This window comes from Macaca thibetana, chromosome 5 (assembly GCF_024542745.1).
Source record: "Macaca thibetana thibetana isolate TM-01 chromosome 5, ASM2454274v1, whole genome shotgun sequence".
In the NCBI taxonomy this organism is placed as follows: domain Eukaryota; kingdom Metazoa; phylum Chordata; class Mammalia; order Primates; family Cercopithecidae; genus Macaca; species Macaca thibetana.
The window spans coordinates 80,961,947-80,984,265 of NC_065582.1; the positions used below are offsets into that span (position 1 = coordinate 80,961,947).

General features: G+C 43.7%; 1 protein-coding gene across 1 annotated transcript in view; it reads right to left on the reverse strand.

The window, feature by feature from the left end:
* Positions 1 to 22,319, reverse strand: part of HADH (hydroxyacyl-CoA dehydrogenase) — a 45,751-nt gene that overhangs the window by 3,827 nt on the left and 19,605 nt on the right. Inside the window, exons 2-6 of the mRNA XM_050791038.1 lie at positions 21,999 to 22,127; positions 16,715 to 16,872; positions 11,620 to 11,746; positions 7,883 to 7,972; positions 3,549 to 3,621 (exon numbers count right to left, since the gene is read on the reverse strand). Of these exons, the coding sequence (XP_050646995.1) occupies positions 3,549 to 3,621; positions 7,883 to 7,972; positions 11,620 to 11,746; positions 16,715 to 16,872; positions 21,999 to 22,127 (577 nt within the window). The remainder of the gene's footprint in view (positions 1 to 3,548; positions 3,622 to 7,882; positions 7,973 to 11,619; positions 11,747 to 16,714; positions 16,873 to 21,998; positions 22,128 to 22,319) is intronic.

Consider the following 22,319-nt stretch of genomic DNA (forward strand, 5'->3'; position numbering starts at 1 on the left):
CTCCAGGCCTCTGCTCAGGTGTCATCTTTCAGAGAGCCTCTTCTCCTCCCTGCATATATAAAAGAAGCAACTCCCTGAACTAAAGAAAAGGCCAGGACAAGACTCTTGCCATCTCTTACTATCTTCTTCTCTACAATTATTCATCACAACCTAACATGCTTATGTACTGGTTCATTTATCATGGGCAGTCTCCCTGGGACAGAAATCTGACAGCATAATGGTTGCAACTCAGCTAAAGTCATTTAATGAAATCTATATTCAAGGACAGGACAATGAACCCTAAAAGCAAGGCTGTAATTGCAGATTCAGAGACTCACTTGAGGACTGTTTTATTTCAACAAATAATATGAAGATACAGCACATGATAGAAAAATATCTAAATAACCCTACAAAGTCAGCACAACTCAAAAAATCCTGTTCTCAATAATGCAGAGAAAAAGAGGCAAACTTTCAGAAACAGAGAAATAAAAATTGTTGTGCCAAGTGAGAGTTAAACGTGGAATCATGTTTTAAACGAGTAATTCCTAAACTTCTTTAGAATCAAGTACGTCTGACAATCAGACACCCTCTCCATAAAAAGTGCACATATACCCCAAATTCTGCATCAACCTTAGGAGGTTCATTGGACACCCTCTCCCTCCTCCCTCCAGTTAAGAGCCTCTAACTCCAGACAAGACAGCAAAGGAAAGCTTCCTCAGTAAACTCCAGATCAGCACAGCTGAGGGCCTGGGACTTGCCCGACTTCTGTTTCCTTGGCTGGCTCAGCAGCACCACCTGCCAACCATTCTTAGCATGAACAGAGGCACCCAGCAACAACTCAGAAACAGCATTTTTACTCATCAGCAGCTGCCTATGTGCCCGCCCTACACAGGCACTTTGGGGCAAATAAAGATGAAGAGGAGCCAGAGTGCCCCAGAAAACAGAGTACAGTAAGGGAAAGAAAACACCTGCCATGCCACAGGGAAGACAGTGACAAGTGACCCAAGGGAGAGCCAAAGCATGAAGAGTTGTGATGACAGAGATGACATCCAGCTGGGAGCTCTGCAGACACTCAGGTGGGGCCATGTGGGAATGGTGGGAGTAGAATCTGCGGTGATGACAGCAGGGGCACAGAGTGGCCAGAAGGAAGGCTCTCTGGCAGAGCCTGTAGATGGCAGGTCACCAGAGAACCCCTAAGCCTGTCTTGAGCAGGGGCGACAATGTGAGCAAGATGTCACATGGTGACTGGGGGGCAGGCTCATGTTCCTCCCAGGCCTGCTGCCAGCAGAGCCCTCCTGAGAAGAGCTGACCATTCGGCCCCACCGCCCTGCCCACGCTGGCAATTAGGAGTGGGTGCCTGGCAAAGGCAGCGATCCACTGTCAGACACAGCCTATCCAGCCTCTGTCCCTCTGACCCACAGGTGTGACAGTTGACTGGGGCATGCATCAGGCCTCAGTCATAGTGTGAAGGAACAAGAGCAATAGAAGAGTGAGGACAGAGCTGGGACACTGGGAAAGAAGGCCCAACACGGAAGCCACAATGAGTGGACAGACATCAGAGCAAGAGGGCATGAGCCTCCACGAGATCCTATGGGGACTGGCGAGAAGTGCTCGTGGCGGGGGCCCAGTCATCCAGGAGGCCCGACCCATAACAGCCCACACGTCCTTCCAGGGAGCCTGCGCCACTCACGGCAGCACTGGCGACACCACGGCATGCAGCCCCAGGTGGATCAACAGTGGGGGACAGGAAGTTCTCCTTGCATGAGTTCAGAAACAGTCACAGAGCATCTGCCGAGGCTGTGCAGGGGGTGTGTGGGCAGATGCAGTAGGCAGTGTGTCAACTTCCTGGACAACATGATACTTTCTCAGTAAGCGCGGTAGTGGGGACCAGTCAGGAAAAGACATGAGTAGCGTGAATTTCTCTGCTACCTGAGGAACCTCATGAAGGCAGCCAGACTGGGATGGGGAAAAGCTGGGATGAAGAGGCGGAACAGGCATGACAGGAAGGAATCAAAAGTGATGAACAGATGTGGCAGAAAAGAAAGGGAGTCTCCAGATGCTTGAGGCTTCAAGGTGGAACTGTGGGACGGAGATGGCATGGTGGGCGTGCTCTGAGCACTCCTCTATGTTGGCTAACAGGAGGGAGCAGGCAGTGGGTGGGGGGACATGGTAAGAGGCCTGGGGTGTGACTATAGTGTGCAGTGGGGAACCAGCACCCACCCCAGGCAGGGCACCCAGCTCCTTCAGAAGCAGATTCTGAAAAGGTGGTGGAAAGAGAAGCAGGGGGACCAGCAATGATGGGCTGTTGAAGCCCATGCCCACAGAAAGCTAAGAGCATGTCCTGAAGCCAGGTCCTGCTTCTCCAGCTTCAGCCCACAGGTGGCCAGGGATAGTGAGGGCCAAAGGGCACGCACCTGTGCAGAAAGGGACCACAGACAAGAAGAGGGCTTTCAACTTACCATCTGATACTTGGTGCACTGGAGAATGTATCAAAGGGACAGTGAGGAAAACACCATCAAGAGGTGGATCTCTCACATGCTACATTCTAAAACATTACATTTTGTTTAAAAAAAAAAAAAAGACATACAACTGCCTTTCAAGGTAGGGCAAAATGCTCCGTGCTTTTTTTGAGGTGTAATTAGGCATATTTGTTGATAGATAAACATAGAAGTGTTGGTTTGATCTTGGAGCAAAAGTGAGGCAATTGCTTCCATAAACCAGAGAGAAAAGTTTTAATATTTAAAGCAGATTTTGAGGAAGCAAATGTGCTTTCATCTCTCTGGAAGAGCTGGTGTAAATGTTTTGTTTCAAAAATGACACTCTCAGGAGTGAGCATTTATGAATGAAGTAATTGAAAACAATTACACTTGCTTTTTATCCAGTCCTATTAAGGCTTGTTTGCCTTTGAAGCAGATATGATAGCTACCTTTCCAGAAACCAGGGAGGGGAAGCAAGCAGGAGGATGCAGATCAATTCAGAAGCCTGGACCCTGTCCCAAGCGATATTTCTACAGCAGAGAAAAGCACTCTTTGTCAATCAAGTATTGAAGAAAACTGTTTAGACCATTCTTAAGGTTACAAAAAGTATATCATGACATCATTCAGTAAGGACAGACACAAGACTACTAAAAACTGTCCTTACCACATATCGGCCTTGTCACATATTTCTCATCACCTGTCAGTCACAAGTTTTAGAACCTTAAGGAACTTTCAAGATCCCCTATCCCAGTGATTTTTACATTACGATAATTTTTAAAAGCAGTAAACCTTTTAATCAAAAGCAGAGATCCAGGATATCAATCTGGGCTGGCCGTGCAATTGCTCTGGCTGGGACTGTAGTTGGGAGTTCCAGAACCCTTTCTCAGAGGCCTCACAGGGAAGCCAGGAGGCCCTGGGAAAACAGTGAAAAAGGTACCAGGGCCCATGGTGCAGCTGAGCTCACACAGCTAGAAAACAGACACTGCTTCCTCCATTGTGCATGGCCCGACCCCTGCTAGAGACACTGAGAATTCCAGACAGTGGTGCCAGGAGCTGAGGCCTGCAGCTCCTGGCCTGGGTCAGGAAGGATACCTCGTTCATACAGCCTGATTGCTTCCATGAGGTATGGAACCAGGAGGCGGTTCACAATAAACCCAGGAGTGTCCTGTTTTGGGAGAGAGAAAAACAAAAAACTAGTAAACTTTCATTAAATGGCATCTTTTGTGAAGTCACCAAATCGCCCCTTCTTACCCTGGATCATGTTTGCCCCCATTTATCAAGCTGTACATTTTCAAAATTTGCAGCATGGCTTTATATCTATCTCATATGACAATTTATCCAACAATCATAGTACTTAAAAAAATTCAAACCCAGATGCCCCACTGCACAGATCCTGACATAAAGGCAGATGAAGGCACATGGGTGACCTGGAAGAGCATGGCTTTGGGACAGGCAGATTTGGGTTCAATCTTGAATGCTCTCTTGGTCCTTCTGTCATTCTGAATCTCAGTTTCATCATCTTTGGATTGGGGGTGACAGTTTGTCTCAAAGTTGTGAAGATAAATCAGAAAACACATAAAATGCTGTACACACAGCCCTATACTCATCCCTTTACTCCTCCTCTTTCCTCCCACTTCCCTTTCAAGAATCGACAAAACGTCACACTCCACCTTGAACAGTCCTCAAAGGAGGACTGCTTTCCAGGCTCCTTGGAGCCAATCCTAGGCTACTCAGCATCTTCTCAGGTTCCAGCGCACAGTGCAGTGGAGCTGACTTGGCGGCAGGTGCTCCGACAAAGGAGCAGAGCCCCTACAGAGAGCTGGCCTTTCACGGCACACCCCCTAAGACCTCTGCATCCTGGGGTGGACCCTGTGCCACACACGCCTTTCATCTGTTTCCCTTCTCAGTAACTAACATTAATCATCTCTCCGGAGGACAGGTGTGGGATCTGGATTTTATCTACTGATCTCTTCTGGGGATTTGTAGAGAAAAACAGGTGATTTTTTGTTGAAGCTGATTTCCACTAGGCAAATGGTGCCTCCTCTTTGGTCAAAAGGCTGTGATCCTCCTGAGGGCAGAACTCCTCACCCTGGCCCAAACTCTGCATTCCATTTCTAGCACACACTAGGTACTTCCTTAATGTCTAAATTACAGATGACCAGGCACTCCTCACAGAGCTAACCTGACTGCATGCTGGGAAACTGGACAGTAACACAAAGGATATGAATCTCCTTTAACCCTGAGCAAACTGAAACCAAGTCCTAATCCCATCTACTGCCACATGAGCACAAAGATGCACCAACAAGTTTTATCAGCTTAATTAAGATTATGAAACAATACAGATTTTATAATTGAGGCAAAAATACTCTTTTCAACTTCAAAAGGTTCACTATAGAAACTCAAGATAGGGTACCTGAGAACATGAAGCACACTATATGTAAGGTCACAAGTCAGAAAGCAGCCTGAGAAAAACATTTGCTCCAATTAGAATAGTTAATATCTTCTTGAGAAAAAGCTCACAGAGCTCAATAAGGAAAAAGTGCCAAGACTCATTAAATATTTAGACTCACTGGCCAGACACAGTGGCTCACGCCTGTAATCCCAGCACTTTCGGAGGCCAAGGCGGGAGGATCACGAAGTCAGGAGTTCAACACCAGCCTGGCCAACATGGTGAAACCCCGTCTCTACTAAAAATACAAAAATTAGCCGGGTGTGGTGGCGCGCACCTGTAGTCCCAGATACTCAGAAAGCTGAGGCAGCAGAATCGCTTGAACCCAGGAGGTGGAGGTTGTAGTGAGCTGAGATTGTGTCACTGAACTCCAACCTGGGCGACAGTGCGAGAGTCCATCTCAAAAAAAAAACAAAAAACAAAAAACAAAACAAAAAAAAAACTCACCAGTAATTAAAAAAAATATGCATTTCTGCCAATAAGATTATCAAAGGTTTTTTCCCCCATGGTAATAACATTTGATGCTATTGAGAATGCAGAGAGACAGAGGCTCTCAGTATAGTGGTGCAATGTGAAGAGATATAGTCTTTTTTTTTGGGGGGGGAGGGTCTTGCTCTGTTGCCCAGGCTAGAGTGCAGTGGCGTGATCTCAGCTCACCGCAGCCTCCACCTCCTGGGCTCAAGCGACCCTCCCACCTCAGTCTCCCAAGTAGCTGGTACCACAGGTGCATACCACCATGCCCAGCTATATTTTTGTAGAGAGGGGTTTTGCCATGTTGCCCAGGCTGGTCTCAAACTCCTGGGCTCAAGTGATCCACCTGCCTTGGCCAAGTGCTGGGATTATAGGCGTGAGGCACCGTTCCTGGCAGAAGACATAGTCTTTAAATAAAGTAATTTTATTTTATGTAATCAAATTCATATTTTTCAGATTCTTATTTATTAAACACATTTTATTTACTATACTTACTGTGTGCCAGGTACTGTTCTAAATACTTTAAAAAATTAATTTATTCATTCCTCATAATAACCCTGTGAGACAGGTACTATAATTATCCCTATGTGAGGCATGAGGACACTGAGGCACAGCGAGGTTAAGTAGCTTGCCTAAGGTTACACAGCTAATAAGTGCCGGTGCCAGGATTTGAACCCAGTCGGGCTAGTTCATACCCTTAACCTTTATACCACACTCCCCTCATGAAATCTCACTAGGAAGGCACATTCCAGGCATATTAATGTCCCTCTTCTATGTCAGGTATTGGTAAAGTACAATACTGTAGGCCAAATCCAACCCACAGTCTGTTTTTGTAAGTCAAGTTTTACTGGAGCATAGCCATACTCATACTGCATATACTGTCTATGGCTGTTTTCATGCTACAACAACAGAACTAAGTACTTGCAACAGAGACTGTATGGCTGAAAATATTCACTATCTGGTCCTTTACAGAAGTTTGCTGACCCTTGTCCTATGTGGTTGCCATATGCTGTCCAGATGCCTCATCAAGAGCTTCAATAACTGACCCAGAAAGACCCTCTGAAAGCCCTTAGAATACCACACAGAAAGAGTTCTGGAATGACCTAACGAGAACAACTTAATGAGAATAAAGAGTTCCCATATCTGCAGCTGCCGTGGCCACTCTGATGGAAGACTGAATCATTACTTTGTAAATTAATGATTATGCTGCTGAAGATAATCATTAGCTTTTCCCTATACTTCTGTTTCCATATCTTTTTGTCTTGCACAGATGTTCTTTTCAATACTATTACTACTTTCTTCCACTAACAAAGCATAACTGGGTAAGAAAGTACAATCATAACATCCAATTATTAACATGATTTTAGAAATCTAGATGACTTAAGACTATGGAACTAAACAAACAAAAAATGGGCATTAAAACATGAGACTCCCTAACAACACTTTACCTATGGACAGGGAAGAGCAGAACACACAAGCCTGCTTTCTTCGGCTGCTGGAGTCCACCTCAACAGATGGCTTCTTCAGATGATTCATGAACAACATGATTTTTCATGAGTTAGTACAGTACTGTGAGTCCAAACTCGAGAATATTTTAGAAGGCAAACGTTTGCTATGAGAACTATAATGATATAAAGGATTATGGTTTAAAAAAAAAAAGTAGATGACTTATATGTAAATCTTTGTAATGGTGTAGCATTTTGTGACAAAACTACCCCTTAACAAAAACTGCCAAGTCATGCATAAGTATAGTCCCTGAGTTTTGGGGGAACTAAAGAAGAACTAAAGCAAATGGAGAAACTTAAGGTAATCAAAATAATTACCTTCAGGTAGGTTATCATTTCAGCAACTGGGATTATTTTATATACAATAACTGGGTAGCTTAAGAAAGGGGAAAAAAAGACGGAAGTCAAGCAGGCTTTTCACTAAACCATGCTGCTTCTTGAAAAACAAAACAACAAAAACATAATGCAACTTTCCGGTGAGAAACAGGTTCCTTACTGCTACTTTGGCAGGTTGGTCACTTACTGTCTTATCATTTATTTCACCATCTGTAGTATTTTTTGCAAAAGTAAAGCCCTCATTTTCTGTGAGGGATGTATGTATTTACCAGGCTGTACCTGACACACAGGGTTCGGACTCCCAGCGGCCCAGTAGAAGTTAAAGCTGATAGGGCAACCAAAACCATTTATGAAAATGCAGCCATTCATTAGGAGACAAAAGCCAGGACCTAGAGAGCAGTACTGTGTCTTCTACTCAGCTGGAGTCCTCAGCTCCATTCAGGTCTCAGACTATCCACCTGATGGCCTTAGGCATGGCTTAGGAGTCCAGTTTCCCTGTCTGCAAACTAGAACAGGAGGCGCGGACTGCTCATTACAGCACGTGGACAAGCTTGCAGTATACAATGCTCCCTCTCACATAATTCTATGAGAAGAATTCTACCAGGAATAAGTCAGGGTCCAAGAAGAAAAGAACCACCTCCTTCCCAAGCTACCCATACTCTTACCTTGCAAGCAACAGGATGCTTTCCCAGGGCTTTGCTAAAGTCTACCAAAGATTCAAATGTCTTCTGGCTGGTCATTGGTGTTTTAATGACCTGGAAATGCAAAGCAGAGAATTATGACCAGAGTCAGCAAGCAACTTCAGTAGAATGGTTCAAGGAATGATTGATCAAAAGGTTCCATATAGGCAACAAAAATAGTTTGAGTTTCAGCATAGCAGTAGGAATCTCAAGCCAGAAACAATGTATTTCCCAAAATGACTATTTTAAGACAACAGAGGCCGGGTGTGTTGGCTTATGCCTATAATCCCAGCACTTTGGGAGGCTGAAGCGGGCAGATCACGAAGTCAAGAGATCAAGACCATCCTGGCCAACATGATGAAACACCGTCTCTACTAAAATACAAAAATTAGTAGGGCGTGGTGGCGGGCGTCTGTAGTCCCAGCTACTTGGGAGGCTGAGGCAGGAGAATAGCTTGAACCCGGGAGATGGAGGTTGCAGTGAGCCGAGATCATGCCACTGCACTCCAGCCTGGGTGACAGAGCAAGACACTGTCTCAAAAAAAAAAAAAAAAAGACAACAGAGTACTGTAGAATGTACAAAATCAAGGCTTAAAATACAAGTGTGTGTGTGTGTACGTGTGTGTGTGTATGTGTGTGCATAGGACAGTTTTACAGGCTTTGTTGTTGAGACAAGCCTGGGTTCAGTTGCACCACTTACTGGCTGTGTGTCCCTGAGTATGTTTCTTGAAACTGAAATGACACTGAAATCTCTCTGTTCACCTCAAGGAGAATGAAGTTAGATTGGGAGTAAAGCACAAAGCCTAAGCACAAATGCTCAATAAATGCTGACTTCTGTTATTTAATTATTTGAAGTCTGGAAGTATATGATGGTTGCCCTTAAAGTCCTCTGCATGGGACCTGACCTTCTATTATAGATGATGAGGAGCCCCAGGAAAGTGAAGTAATTTGCCAAAGTGACAGGTCTCCTGGATTCCTACCTGAGTATTCCTCCCATGACTCCACCCTCTGCCACACAGATGCTCTAGAGGCCAGCGGCCCCTTGGCTTTAGAACATACTCATCCTGCTGGGGAAGGCTTTTATTACAGCAAGCGGGGCCTGCTACCTGCTCCAGCAGCCCTCCTGACCTCTGTGAGGTGCAGGCAAGGACACAAGGGCTGTCCTACTGGCTTCTGTAGGAGACAGCATCAAGCACAATGCCTCACACAGTCAGCCCTCAGTAAGCATTTACAGAACTCATGTGTCGGGAATTATATTTTGGTAAATGGAAAGAACCAGATGAAGTTTTTATATATATATATATGTAAAACATAAAGGCCGGTAAAGAACTTCAATCAGAGTCAAAGAGTCTACTTTGACCCTTTGGGGCATGTCTTCACTGTGCAAGAGGGCCGTCTGACTTGGCGAACTAATGAGCTAGTGTCTGTGCAGGGATGAAAGGTGCTACATAAATGAAGAAGAGTTCTCACTCCTGTTTCATGTGATCACAGCCTGGGCTATGGTGTCATGTCGTGACACCAAGAGAAGTGAATGGATGGAAACAGAAAAAGACACAGTGAAGATGGAGATGAGGAGGACGAGAAAGACCAGAAGCTACCCTGTGGGTACCACAAATCAAACAGAATCCCACAGCTGTTTGAAAGGAGGTCTAAAAAGTCTGCATCAAAACCACAGACTGAGCTGGGACAAATGTTGCTGACTATGGAGTTTTCAAAATAAGTTTTTGGTTTAAAGGAGTTAACAATAGTGAAGGTTTGTTGTTTTTTTTTAAACAGGAGAGACGCATGTTTAGTCACTCATTCATTCATTCAACAAACAGTAATTTGTACAGATATGCTGCTCATAGTTACAACAGAGTCTGAAAAAAAAATACATACATATACATTTAAATGAGCCCAGTCCTAAGTAAAGGAGCCACTCAGCTTATTATACAAGTCATTTTGGTGTACACCACCAGCAACACAAGGAAGAGTTAAAGTTAAACAATAAAAGCTGAATAGAGAAGAATACTTTTACAAAATACTTTCTAGAAAATAGCAGCATTTGCTAAACATCAGCTATTAACAGCCAACACACTACACTTCCAAAGACAAAAGCATACATTACCAGATAAATGCAGTTGAAAACATTATTAAAGTAAACCTACAGAATGTGTCTATCTCTAAAACACTTATATATACAATATAATAACTAAAGAAATTAGTCCCTAAGTACTGAAATGTTGGAAATGCATGCCACTTCTGTGCTCTTATCTGCATGAGGATAAACACTATTTCTTCTGTTCCCCAAAGCCCTCCCCTCATTCTTCAACTTCCTCAAAAAATCAGACTTGGGGGATAGGAGAAAATAGGAAGAAGCTGAGAAACAATGTTAGCAAGACAGAAAAGTCCTACTGCAAGATAGTCGAAGTTGTCACTTGAGAGAAAACTAAAAAAAGGGCCATTGTTATGATTTATTAAAAATGCTTATGCTTAGTGGCGGGGGAATGAGGAGGATAAAGGAAGGAAAAGGAGTTGGAAAAGGCAATAAGGAAGAAAACAGATGATACACAATCCCAGAGAGGCCACAGTCAGTCTCTGGAGGTTTACCTGGCCCTACATCACCCGCATGGCAGCATAAGCGTCCCCCACACTTCGCACGGCAATAACTCCTCAACCTCAGAACAAATGATACTTTAATAGTGGCTGCTTCTCAGACCCTGTAATTAGGGCCCTGTAAAAGGAAAGTTGCCCCATTTCAGGTGCAAACTGCCTACTGTGACTCCAACTCCAACATATTGGAGTCTCCAAGCATTCCAAATAGGATGCTGGGGAAACCCTCCCTGCCTCCTGCCTCCTGCCTCCACCTTCCAGGTTTGTGGTCAGGAGGCTCAAGGCTATCAGAAGCTGGTTTTATATTTTTACTTATAGGGTTTTTTTATTTGATATAGGATCTTGCTATGTCGTCCAGGCTGGAGTGCAGTGGTACAACCACAGCTCACTGCAGCCTCAACCTCCCAGCTCAATCAATCCTCCCACTTCAGCCTTCCAAGTACCTGAGACTACATGCGTGTACCAAAACACCTGGCTGATTTTTTATTTTTTGTAGAGATGGGGTCTTGCCATGTTGCGAGGCTGTTCTTGAATTCCTGGGTCTCAAGCAATCCACTTACTTCCACGTCCAAAATTCTGGGATTACAGGCATGAGCCACCGCACCCACTGGGAGCTGGTTTTAATAGCTCTGATCACAACACACAGGAGACGTACCTCATCTGGGGACAACGCTAAGGCACCGTTACACGGGGTCAGAATTAACCCCAGGAACTGTGGACAAGCTAGTAGAACGGATCTAATGAGAACTGCATTTACAGCATGGGCAAGCTGACCTCGACGAGATAATATGAACATGTGTAGCTGCCCTCTCCGTGGTCCCATCAAGCCTGTGGTTTCTAGTGCTGCCTTCCCATTCTGATGCCTCTCAGCACTGACCATCAGCTCTGGCACAAATAAGTAAATGACATTCCACAAAGTTAACAGCCCTTCTGGACATCACTAAGCAAAACACAGGGCTGCGAAGAAACAAAGCATAGGGGCCTTCCTAGATATGAGCCTCAGGGACAACCTTCTACCCTCAGGTTAAAACCCATCCTAGGCAACTGGTGGCAGGGCTGATGTAACACAGAAAAGCAGGACTGAGAGAGCTGGCAGAGCGGGCAGACACACACAAGCTGATACCCACTGACCTCCACAAGTTTCATCAGGGGCACTGGGTTGAAGAAATGGAGGCCAGCGAATCGGTCTTGTCTGGTGGTGGCATTGGCTATGCTTGTAATCTGCAAGGAGGAAGTGTTGCTGGCAAAGATTGTATGTCTGTGAAGAGAAAATATGGTGGCGTATCAGAGTGAATCTCATCTTTCGAAATAGCATGACTCTTGGGTGCAGTGCGCAAGGTGACTAGTTACTGCCCCATCTGTTGTCCTGACCCATTGGAGGAATCAGGGAAAAGACACATCTTCATACAAGAGGCTGAAATCAAGTGATGCTTCAGTTTTTACATTTTGAAATTTGAAGGTAAATAAAATTGGAATTTCCTGTTCCAAAGGGATATTTAACTTTCACCAATCCTTCCTTGATTTTCCGGAACAAAATTTCCCCTACCTACGTGTATTAGTTAACTTCCAAGGTATGTGAGATAACAGGAGGTGGCTAATTAATCAAGCTATTTAACCAATTCCAGTCACAAATGAAACTCTCAGTGATCAAAGAATAATGAAAGAAAGAGACCTAAAAGACAAAAGTCTAAATGAACACATAAATCCTCAATCAGAAACATCTGATAATAAACATGAATTAAGATACTTTCCCTCAAGTGAAAAGCTTTATTTTTCCATTGGATGGAAATAAAAATTAAAACAAGGAACCAACATGGTTCAAAAAAATTTTAAGGTTACACAGGTAGATCTGGGGAAAAGAGGATATAGGCATATGCATATATAAAACATTAACTTATTAATTTAAAAAAATCCATACTGACTTAAGCCAAATTTAGTTTTTTAAGGTCACAGTAAAGTGGGGTGCCAAAGGCATGAGAGGAAAAGCTTTAAAAAGGCCAACTTCCAGGCTTTCCTGCAGCGCCACCTTGTGGATAAAAACATACAAACCGGTCTGGTGCTGATGCCAACCAAGATGGCCTGTGACACGGCAGGAAAGGCAAGGATCCCTTACTGACCAGACTTGGGGGTTCCTGCTTACCTAAAAGGCAATACTATAATCTGCTTAAGTCTGGTGGGAGGAGAGGAGGAAGAGAAGGGAGAAGAAACCAGTTATTTGGAAAGGAGGGAAGAGAGGTAAAAGGTGAGGCCAGTGTGGGTAGGCAGTGGAGAGACTTCTCTTTGCAGGTAGGAGCACATCTGCCTTCTCCAACAGCTTCCAAAGTAGGCCATTTAAAGGCCAGGCTTTCCTTTTTTTAAAAAAAAAAATGACATTTTTTAAGGTCTTAATATTTCAGTTTTCAAAGTTTCTCGCTTTGGTCATTGGGGAAAAAAAATAAAAACTATTCCCCATTACAGAAGGTAATGAAATAAAGATCCTCTTCCAATAACAATGTGTGTGGCCAACACAAGCACTCTTCAACCACACAACCTGCACCACAAGCACCTGGAACCACAACAGCAGAGCAGAGACAGCTTGGGCCCAAGGCTGAGCCAGCTGTGGCTCCATACTCCCCTTAAGAAAAGAAAGGGTTATTTTAAAGATTAGTATTACAATCGTAATACTCCTTTTCATAGAACGTTTGAAGGGCCATTCACCTGCAAAAATGGGAAACTCGGGCACATTTGGTAAAACAAAGTGACATCAGAGCCCGGTTCCAGGTCTCACCAGTCCAAGGCACTCCGGCGCATTTTATCAGAAGGAGGAAATGATCAGCAGACCTCTGTTTCTGCCTCTCCCAAGAGGGTCAGGCTGACTCTGTTCCTAAAGGTCTCAAACTGTCTTCTCTCAAGACATTGTGTTTACATATTAAACACAGGACTGTCTTTTCGTCTACAAAAAAAGTGTACTCTGGGCTGGACACGGTGGCTCACACTTGTAATTCCAGCACTTTGGGAGGCTGAGGCAGGTGGATCACTTTAAGTCAGGAGTTCAAGATGAGCCTGGCCAACATGGCAAAACCCCATCTCTACTAAAAATACAAAAATTAGCTGGGCATGGTAGTGCATGCCTGTAATCCCAGCTACTAGGGAGACTGAGGCAGGAGAATCGCTTGAACCCGGGGGCAGAGGTTTCAGTGAGCTGAGATCACGTCACTCCACTCCAGCCTGGGTGACAGAGCGAGATTCAGTTTCAAAATAATAATAATAATAAAAAATAAAGTATCTTATATTTTCCTGGACACACCTGTCTTGAACCATCTTTTGTTTTTCCCATTCTGACACTCAGGTACCAAAAAAACTACTTTTCTCTTAAATGTTCTAAAAGAAAATCGACAACACAAGCACAATGATGATTAGCAATGCCCCCAGACCCTAGCATCAAGAAGACAGGAGGGGTGGTGGGGACGGCAAAGGATCCAACAGTCTGTACTTTGTCTAAACGGTAAAGTCAGGACTTCGCTCAGGCTGCCTGTGGGCCTGGTCATACTTTTCATTAGTGTGTCTTAGGCTGCTGCTAGAGAAGTCATGTCTCCAGGATGCAACTGTTTCATCAGGGCTTCCAACGAGAAATGTATCACTTGACTGTATTTTCTTCTCCCATTATAGGATGGAACTGTAAAACTTGCCAATAAAGTACCTCTCAATACAGCTGTTTAAAAAACGTAGCAAGCATTCAGTAATGGTGGTGATCTAAAACAAAAACAAACAGTGCCAAGAAATCTGGAGAAGGTCAGAAGCAAAGCCACATCTTCAGTGTGACTATGGGTCATGTCTTCCTTTCACATGTCATATCTGTTTTGCATCACTTCAGGTGAAAGAGCCTAGTGTAGTGCCTGATACACACAGGCACTCAGGAAATGTGAGCTAAATTAAAGGAATTTCCTAAACAACTCTATACAACAGGTACCAGTGCTGCTGCTCCTATTTTACCCATGAGGGAAGCTAGTGTTGGAGAGTTAGAGTCAGAAAGGTCTAGGAAATTATTTACCCCAAACCCTTCGACTCACATTACAGATGATGAAACTGAGGACCTTTCCAAGGTCGGAGGTGGTGGGGGGTCGGCACCAGGCCCATGACTTTCCCCAATGATCCTTCTGTAGCAGACACAGACAACGGAGGGCAGTCAGGCCTTTCACTGTCACCAAGAATGACCAATCTTTTCAATAAAGATCAAACTGCTTGACAAAACTCCCTTTTTTGGGATGGGTGTTTATTATTCTAAAGGGCTCCCTGTTGGCCTGGGAGCCAGCCCTGGTACCACAAGTTCTTCTGTTTTTGTCAGATGTCTCTGCAGCCTCTAGATGCCAGTGTGAAACGCACAAGGACACTGACTGGCAGTGACGTACAGATGACAGAAAGGCAAGTCTCTTTGTCAGGGGCAGGGCCTCTCTGGCCACAAGGCCACCCATCTCTGAAGGTTGACAATCTGGCGAGCTGGTAGGCAAGTGTCTCTCTTTAGCCACTGCCCACTGGAAGTGCCCTGAGAATTGTTTTTGTCATATAATCTTATTCTGCCATTCAATTCCAACCAAGAAGCATGAAGTATAGTCAAGCAAATCACTAGAAGAGCACTGATCAGTGGGTCAAGTGCCACACACTCGAAGGCTCTGGATCCCGAGGTACATTCTGCCAGGAAGAATTCCACCCAGGAAGCCAGGCAGCTAAGAAGTCAATGCTCCTTTAACGCTCCCAAGAGTACTTCGATGGAACCCAGATAAAGCTCAAAACAGGAAAGTCCTCTCTGCCTACAGGCAATCCCTTCAATTACACCATTCTGTTTGCTCCATCCAAAAAAGGAGGAAACACAGAACTGCTCTGAGAGTCCTTGGCAGACAGTTAAGGACGCGTAGGGTACTCCTACGCCCGAGAATAGAGTACAGGAGTACCTTACATGTCCTTAACTGTCTGCTGTCAGATGTCTCTGCAGCCTCTAGATGCCAGTGTGAAATGAACCAAGGAACATAAGAGCAGTTTCGTGTTTCGAGGACCTAAGCCTCCTCCATTCTCTAGCATAGGAGTACTCAAGACCCACACACTTCAAGAAACATATAGGCCTGTCCCTGGATGGACCCCTCTAGGTTACCATGGGTAATTCTACCCTCATGTAGGACAAGGATCAGATCAGGGCAGCCCAAGCCTCGGAAGCAAACTGGGAGCGGGAGGATGAAGAACAAAGGAAACCATACTGGCTCTTCTTGAAATAGCTGAGGGGTAGGAGAGAGGGAGGTGTATGATGGTTAGAGGATCCCTTCCTGGGAGAAGACAATAAACAACGAGGAAAGTTCAAGGCCCAGGGAGGGACCCCTCAACCCCTGTCAAGAATGTCCAGGGGTCATAAACAGATATTTTTCAAAAAAAGACACACAAGTGGTCAATAAACATATGAAAAAATGCTCAGTATCACTAATCAACAGAGAAATGGAAATTAAAACCACAATGAGTTTAGCACCTGATACCAGTTAGAACGGCTTTTATTAAAAAGTCAAAAACAACAGATGTTGGTGAGGATCTGGAGAAAAGGGAACCCATGCATGCTGCTAAGGCAATGTAAATTAGTACAACCTTTAAGGAAAACAGTATGGAGATTTCTCAAAAACTAAACATAGAACTACCATGCGATCCAGCAGCCCCACTATTGGGTATATATGCAAAGGAAAATAACTTATTCTATCAAAAAGATCCCTACACTCATATGTTTACTGCAGCACTATTCACAACAGCAAAGACATGAAATCAACCTAAGTGTCCATCAATGGCTGATTAAAGAAAATGGGGCATATATACACCATGGAATACTACTCAGCTATAAAAAAGAATAAAATCATGTTTTTTGAAGCAACATGAACAGGAATGAAGGCCATTATCTTAAGTGAAACAACTCAGTCAAATACCATATGCTCTCACATATAAGTGATAGCTACGTAACAGGTACCCATGGACATACAGAGGGAAATAACAGACACTGGAGACTCCAAAAGGTAGAAGGGTGGTGAGGGCTGAAAAATTACCTATTTGGGTACAGTATTCACTATGTGGGTGATGAGTATACTAAAAGCCCAGACTTCACCATTACATAACATATGCATGGAACAAAACTGTACTTGTACCCACAAATCTATAAAAACAAAAAATAAAAATGAAAAACAAAGTAAAAAAAAAAAAAAATTGTCCAGAGGTTACATACTCAGCAGCAAACTTGTCCAGCCTTTTGAAGAGCTCGTTTTTCACCTTCAGATTCTCCACGATGGCTTCCACCACCAAGTCTGTGCTGTGGACAACAGAGGCTGCATCCGTGCTGGTCGCTATGCTGCTCAAGGTCTTCTCCACAAATTCACCGCCAGCCTAATGTAGTGGGAGGAAGAAGAGAACATTCACCGGGCTCACTGGAAATCAAGTTCTTAGCTCTGCTCCCGTTAGTAAACTGGGTGTTCAGAGCACCTGTACTGGCCCACCCTATCTGTTCTCAAAGTGTCCACGAAGCCTGTAATTTATCCTTCCACAGCTCCACACCATCCACTAGTCTTGAGGTGGTGCTGGCTATCCATCTCTAATAAAAGCAGAGACTAGCTCCTATTAGAGCAAGGGCAAGAGCCAGGGTAACAAAGCCGACTTAGCATTTATCAAATAATTATTGCCAGTCGTGTGCCTGAAACCGTTGTTTCCGAAACAAGCTAGACACAGCCTCCGCTGCCAAAGAGCTCGCAGTTTTCATTGTTTCCTCATTTTCCTCCTGTGACTCCAGGTTTCCACAGACCTCAATAAGGACAGAATCGGAGATGGTGCCTCTATAAGCCGCCATTTTATTTCATGGTGTAATTTGTCCCCAGGGCATCAAAATAGTCATAATCAGCAAAGGCATCCAAAATCATCATGGAATAAGCAGCTAGATCTCAGTTGTTCTACAGAAATACTTTACTAGCCACATTAAAAAAAGGCAAAAGAGGCCGGGCGCAGGCAGATCACAAGGTCAGCTAATTTTTTTGTATTTTTAGTAGCGATGGGGTTTCACCATGTTAGCCAGGTTGGTCTCCATCCGCCCGCCTCGGCCTCCCAAAGTGCTAGCATTACAGGCATGAGCCTCCGCGCCCGGCCTCTTTTCCCTTTTTTTAAGGTGGCTAGTAGAATATTTCTGTAGAACAGCTGAGATCTACCTGCCTAGCTACTCGGGAGGCTGAGGCAAGAGAATGGCGTGAACCCGGGAGGCGGAGCTTGCAGTGAGCTGAGATTGCGCCACTGCACTCCAGCCTGGGCGACAGAGCGAGACTTCGTCTCAAAAAAGAAAAAAAAAAGGGAAAAGACATTCACAGGTAAAATTAATGTTATTTAACCCAATATATCTAAGATGCCATCATTTCAACAGGTAATCAATATTTAAAAACATTGAGATGTTTTATGTATTTTTTTTCCCCTATTACAGCTTTAAAATCTAGTGTATATTTTACACTGAGAGCACATCTCCATCTAGACTAGCCACATTTCAAGCACTCAGTAGCCACTTGTGAGTAGCTATTATACTGGTGGTCAGTATAGAGCTAGATAAACATAGTATGTCAACTAGGCAAAGTGAAACTGACACCTCCCTCCTCAGTGGTGTCCCTGGCAGAGGAGAGAAATCTCAGGAGTATAGACTTCTGAGGAGTAGCTAGCCAGAGCTGAGCAACTTGAGTACAGGGGCTATCCTTTTATCTTTAGGGTGTCACTCAAAAACTCAGCCCAAGGAGATAATTAGCTGAAAGTTTGTAAACAAGGGGAAAATGCAGGCTATCTGGGTCAAGCTCACTCTGTCCTAGACTCCAATCCTCAGGCCAAGGCTCTTATAATCTCATCTGTCTGGACCCTCCTCATAACACATCCCCTTTGTGGGGTCCCACTACGATTAAGAATATCAGGGACAGGTGGGCCAGGCGCGGTGGCTCACTCCTGTAATCCTAGCACCTTGGGAGGCCGCGGCGGGCGGATCACGAGGTCAGGAGATCCAGACCATCCTGGATAACATGGTGAAACCCCGTCTCCACTAAAAATACAAAAAATGAACCAGGTGTGGTAGCAGGCACCTGTAGTCCCAGTTACTCGAAAGGGTGAGGCAGGAGAATGGCGTGAACCTGGGAGGCAGAGCTTGCAGTGAGCCGAGATTGTGCAACTGCACTCCAGCCTGGGCTACAGAGTGAGGCTCCGTCTCAAAAAAAACGAATATAAGGGACAGGTGAAGAAGATCTTAATGTAAAAAGTAAAGTAGAGGTTCTTCTTCAAAAAGACTGTCCTTCCCGTCTAAGAATAAATAGTAACTTTTCTTAGAAGCGAAATTTAGTCTAAGACCTGTGCTAACATTCTTAAATATCTGCTAGCTGTAATAAAGAAATCAATGTACTTTATGTTCTTAGCTCCCACAATTTAGCCTAAACATTTGCCCTGGCATGCTTATACTGGTCCAAGTGGGCATTAGGTCACAGCCTCTTCCTCTTCCTTATTTAGAGGTGTTTTTACCTTTCTCAGCATTTCACAAGTTACTTCCTCCTTGCTTTGTTCTTCTCTGCCTTTGCCTCTTTTTAAAAGTTCTAAGTTGCTAGCCAATCAAGACAAATACATTTGAATGTGAAGTTCTGTTCCAGCCAACAGAAACCTGACACAGCAGTAAAGTGGACGTGTCATGTGATAAATGACCCTGTCTCCTTTGTTCGGTGTACTCTTGTGGCAAAACTGCTGGCAAGTGTACCCTTTCTGCAAAAAGTAAAAGTGGCCTTGCTGAGGAAATTAAATTTATGTTCAAGTGCTATTTCTTTACAGCACCAAAGAACAAGCATTTCTAACATTAATCTGCCTGTGATATTTATTCTTTGAATTTCATCCAAGAGAAGGTAAAATTATCTCCACCGTCACCTCTCTGGCTTTTAAAGGCCACTAGACTTTGGGAAAAAAAAAAATGCATATCAAAACCACAATGATTGCAGGACTCAGTGGCTTATGCTTGTAATCCTAGCACTTTGAGAGGCCAAGGTGGGAGGATCACTTGAGGCCAGGAGTTTGAGAGCAGCCTGGGCAACACAGTACAACCCCATCTCTAAAAAAAAAATTTTTTTTTAATTAGCTGGGTGTGGTGGCTCACATCTATAGTCCTAGCTACTTGGGAGGAGATCCAGACCATTCTGGATAACATGGTGAAACCCCGTCTCCACTAAAAATACAAAAAATTAGCCGGGCGTGGTAGCGGGCACCTGTAGTCCCAGTTACTCAAAAGGGTGAGGCAGGAGAATGGCGTGAACCTGGGAGGCGGAGCTTGCAGTGAGCCGAGATTGTGCAACTGCACTCCAGCCTGGGCTACAGAGTGAGGCTCCGTCTCAAAAAAAAAGAATATAAGGGACAGGTGAGAGAATGGCTTGAGCCTAGGAATTCAAGGCTACAGTGAACTATGATCACACTACTGCTCTCCAGCCTAGGCAGCAGAGCAAGACCACATTTCCAAAAAAAAAAAAAAAAAAAAAAAAAAAAACACAATGAGATACTACTTCACACCTAAGATGACTACAGTAAGAAACAAACCAAACATGGAAAATAGCAAGTGTTGGCCAGGATGCGGGGAAACTGGAACCTTCGTACACTGCTGGTGGGAATGGGAATGTAAAATAGTACAGTCACTACAGAAAACAATTTGGTGGTTCCTCAGAGAGCTAAATATAGGATTACCATACAACCCAGCAATTCTATTTATAGGTATATAACCCAAAGAATTGAAAACAGAGACTCCAAACCAATAGTATACCAATGTTCACTGCAGCATTATACAAAATAGCCAAAAGGTAAAAACAACCCAATTCCATTAACAGATAAATGGGTGATATGGTTTGGTTCTGTGTTCCCACCCAGATCTCACCCTGAATTGTAATAATCCCCACATGTCATGGGACAGGCTCCATGGGGGGGTGATTTATAAAGGACAGTTCCCCTGCACATGCTCGCTCTCTTGCCTGCTGCCATGTAAGACATGATTTTGTTCTTCCTTCACCTTCCACCATGATTGTGAGGCCTTCCCAGTCATGTGGAACTATCAGTCAATTAAACCTCTTCCCTTTATAAATTATCCAGTCTCAGACATGTCTTTATTAGCAATGTCAGAACAGACTAATACAATGGGTTAAAAAAAAAGTGGTATAAATCCAATGGAATATTAAATTGGAATATGATAATAATCCAGTGGAATATTAAGCCATAAACAGGAATGAAGTTGGCTGGTGCGTGCTGGCTCACACCTGTAATCCCAGCACTTTGGGAGGCCCAGGTGGGTGGATCACAAGGTCAAGAGATTGAAACCATCCTGGCCAACATGGTGAAACCTCGTCTCTACTAAAAATACAAAAATTAGCTGGGCATGGTGGTGCACGCCTGTAATCCTAGCTACTCGGGAGGCTGAAGCAGGAGAATTGCTTGAACCCAGGAGTTGGAGGCTACAGTGAGCCGAGATTGTACCACTGCACTCCAGCCTGGCGACAGAGTGAGACTCTGCCTCAGAAAAAAAAAAAAAAAAAGAATGAAGTTGTGACACATGTTACAACATGGATGAACCTTGAAAACTTTATGCTAAGTGAAATAAGCCAGACACAGGACAAATATTGTATGATTCCACTTACATGAAGTATGAATGTGCAGGCGTAATTAATGCTACTGAATTATATAGTTTAAAATGGCAAATTTTATGTTATATATATTCTACCATAATAAAAAATTTTTTTAAAAGCATCTAGATATACCACCTTAGATAACTGAAGTGAGAAACAACAAATGCCCTATGCGTACTTTTCTCTGTCTGCATACAGTGAGAAATTCTATCCAAGCCCCAAGGAAATCAATCTTAAGCAACTTCAACAAGATGACAAAGGTAAATTAAAATTTGTTTGGGTGATTTGTGCTGTATTTCTAATTAAATGCAAACTCCTACGTGAAAGTGCACCGAAAAAGCAGCATGGCCCTCAGTCACTGACTCCTTCTCATCCCACCATGCTGTTTTTTCCCAACCTCTACGGAGTTCCTCAAATTCTTCTATCTCTTCTGCTCCTGGAAAGCAGAATTATTCACTCTTAGTTTCTATAAATACCATATTTATTATATCATTCTCTTAACTTGTAGTATAAAAATTATCTTCCCGTTTCTTCTTCCATCCTTTTAGCAAAACAAGTGTTCTTCAATTCCAAATTCTCAGTGTTCTTCTAGAATGAGTTCACTACCTGTACAAGCTTTCTTCTCAACCTTAAATCCCACCCAACAAAATGGTTATTTACTTCTCCTGTTTTGTAATCAGTACCCCCTGAATGTTTAATAATTACGTTATTATATTGGTTTAAAGTTATGGAAAAATGAGTTTTACACTAACAAACTGAAAAAAAAGAAAAAGAAAGCAAGCCAGAAATCCCCCATTGCCCTGCAAATGTAAAGCAGTCAGAGGACTTGTCTTAAAGACATCAATAATAAGAAATTACCTTAGGGTTTTCTGCAAACTTCTTCTTTGCCACTTTCCTAAGGCTTTCCTCAATTCCCTTTTTGGATTTTGCCAGAATGTCCTCTGTCTGGTCTACCAACACTACTGTGTGACCAGTTGCTGCAGCAACCTAGAGCAACAAAAGAACAGTTTCTTTTTAAAAGAAATAAAACATAACACACACATACACACACACACACACACACACACACACACACACACACACACACACACCCCACCCCACCCCAAAAAGCAGTGGCATTTCATATTCCACATGAATTCTACTATCATTCCATTCAAACTACTGAGTGAACATATAAGA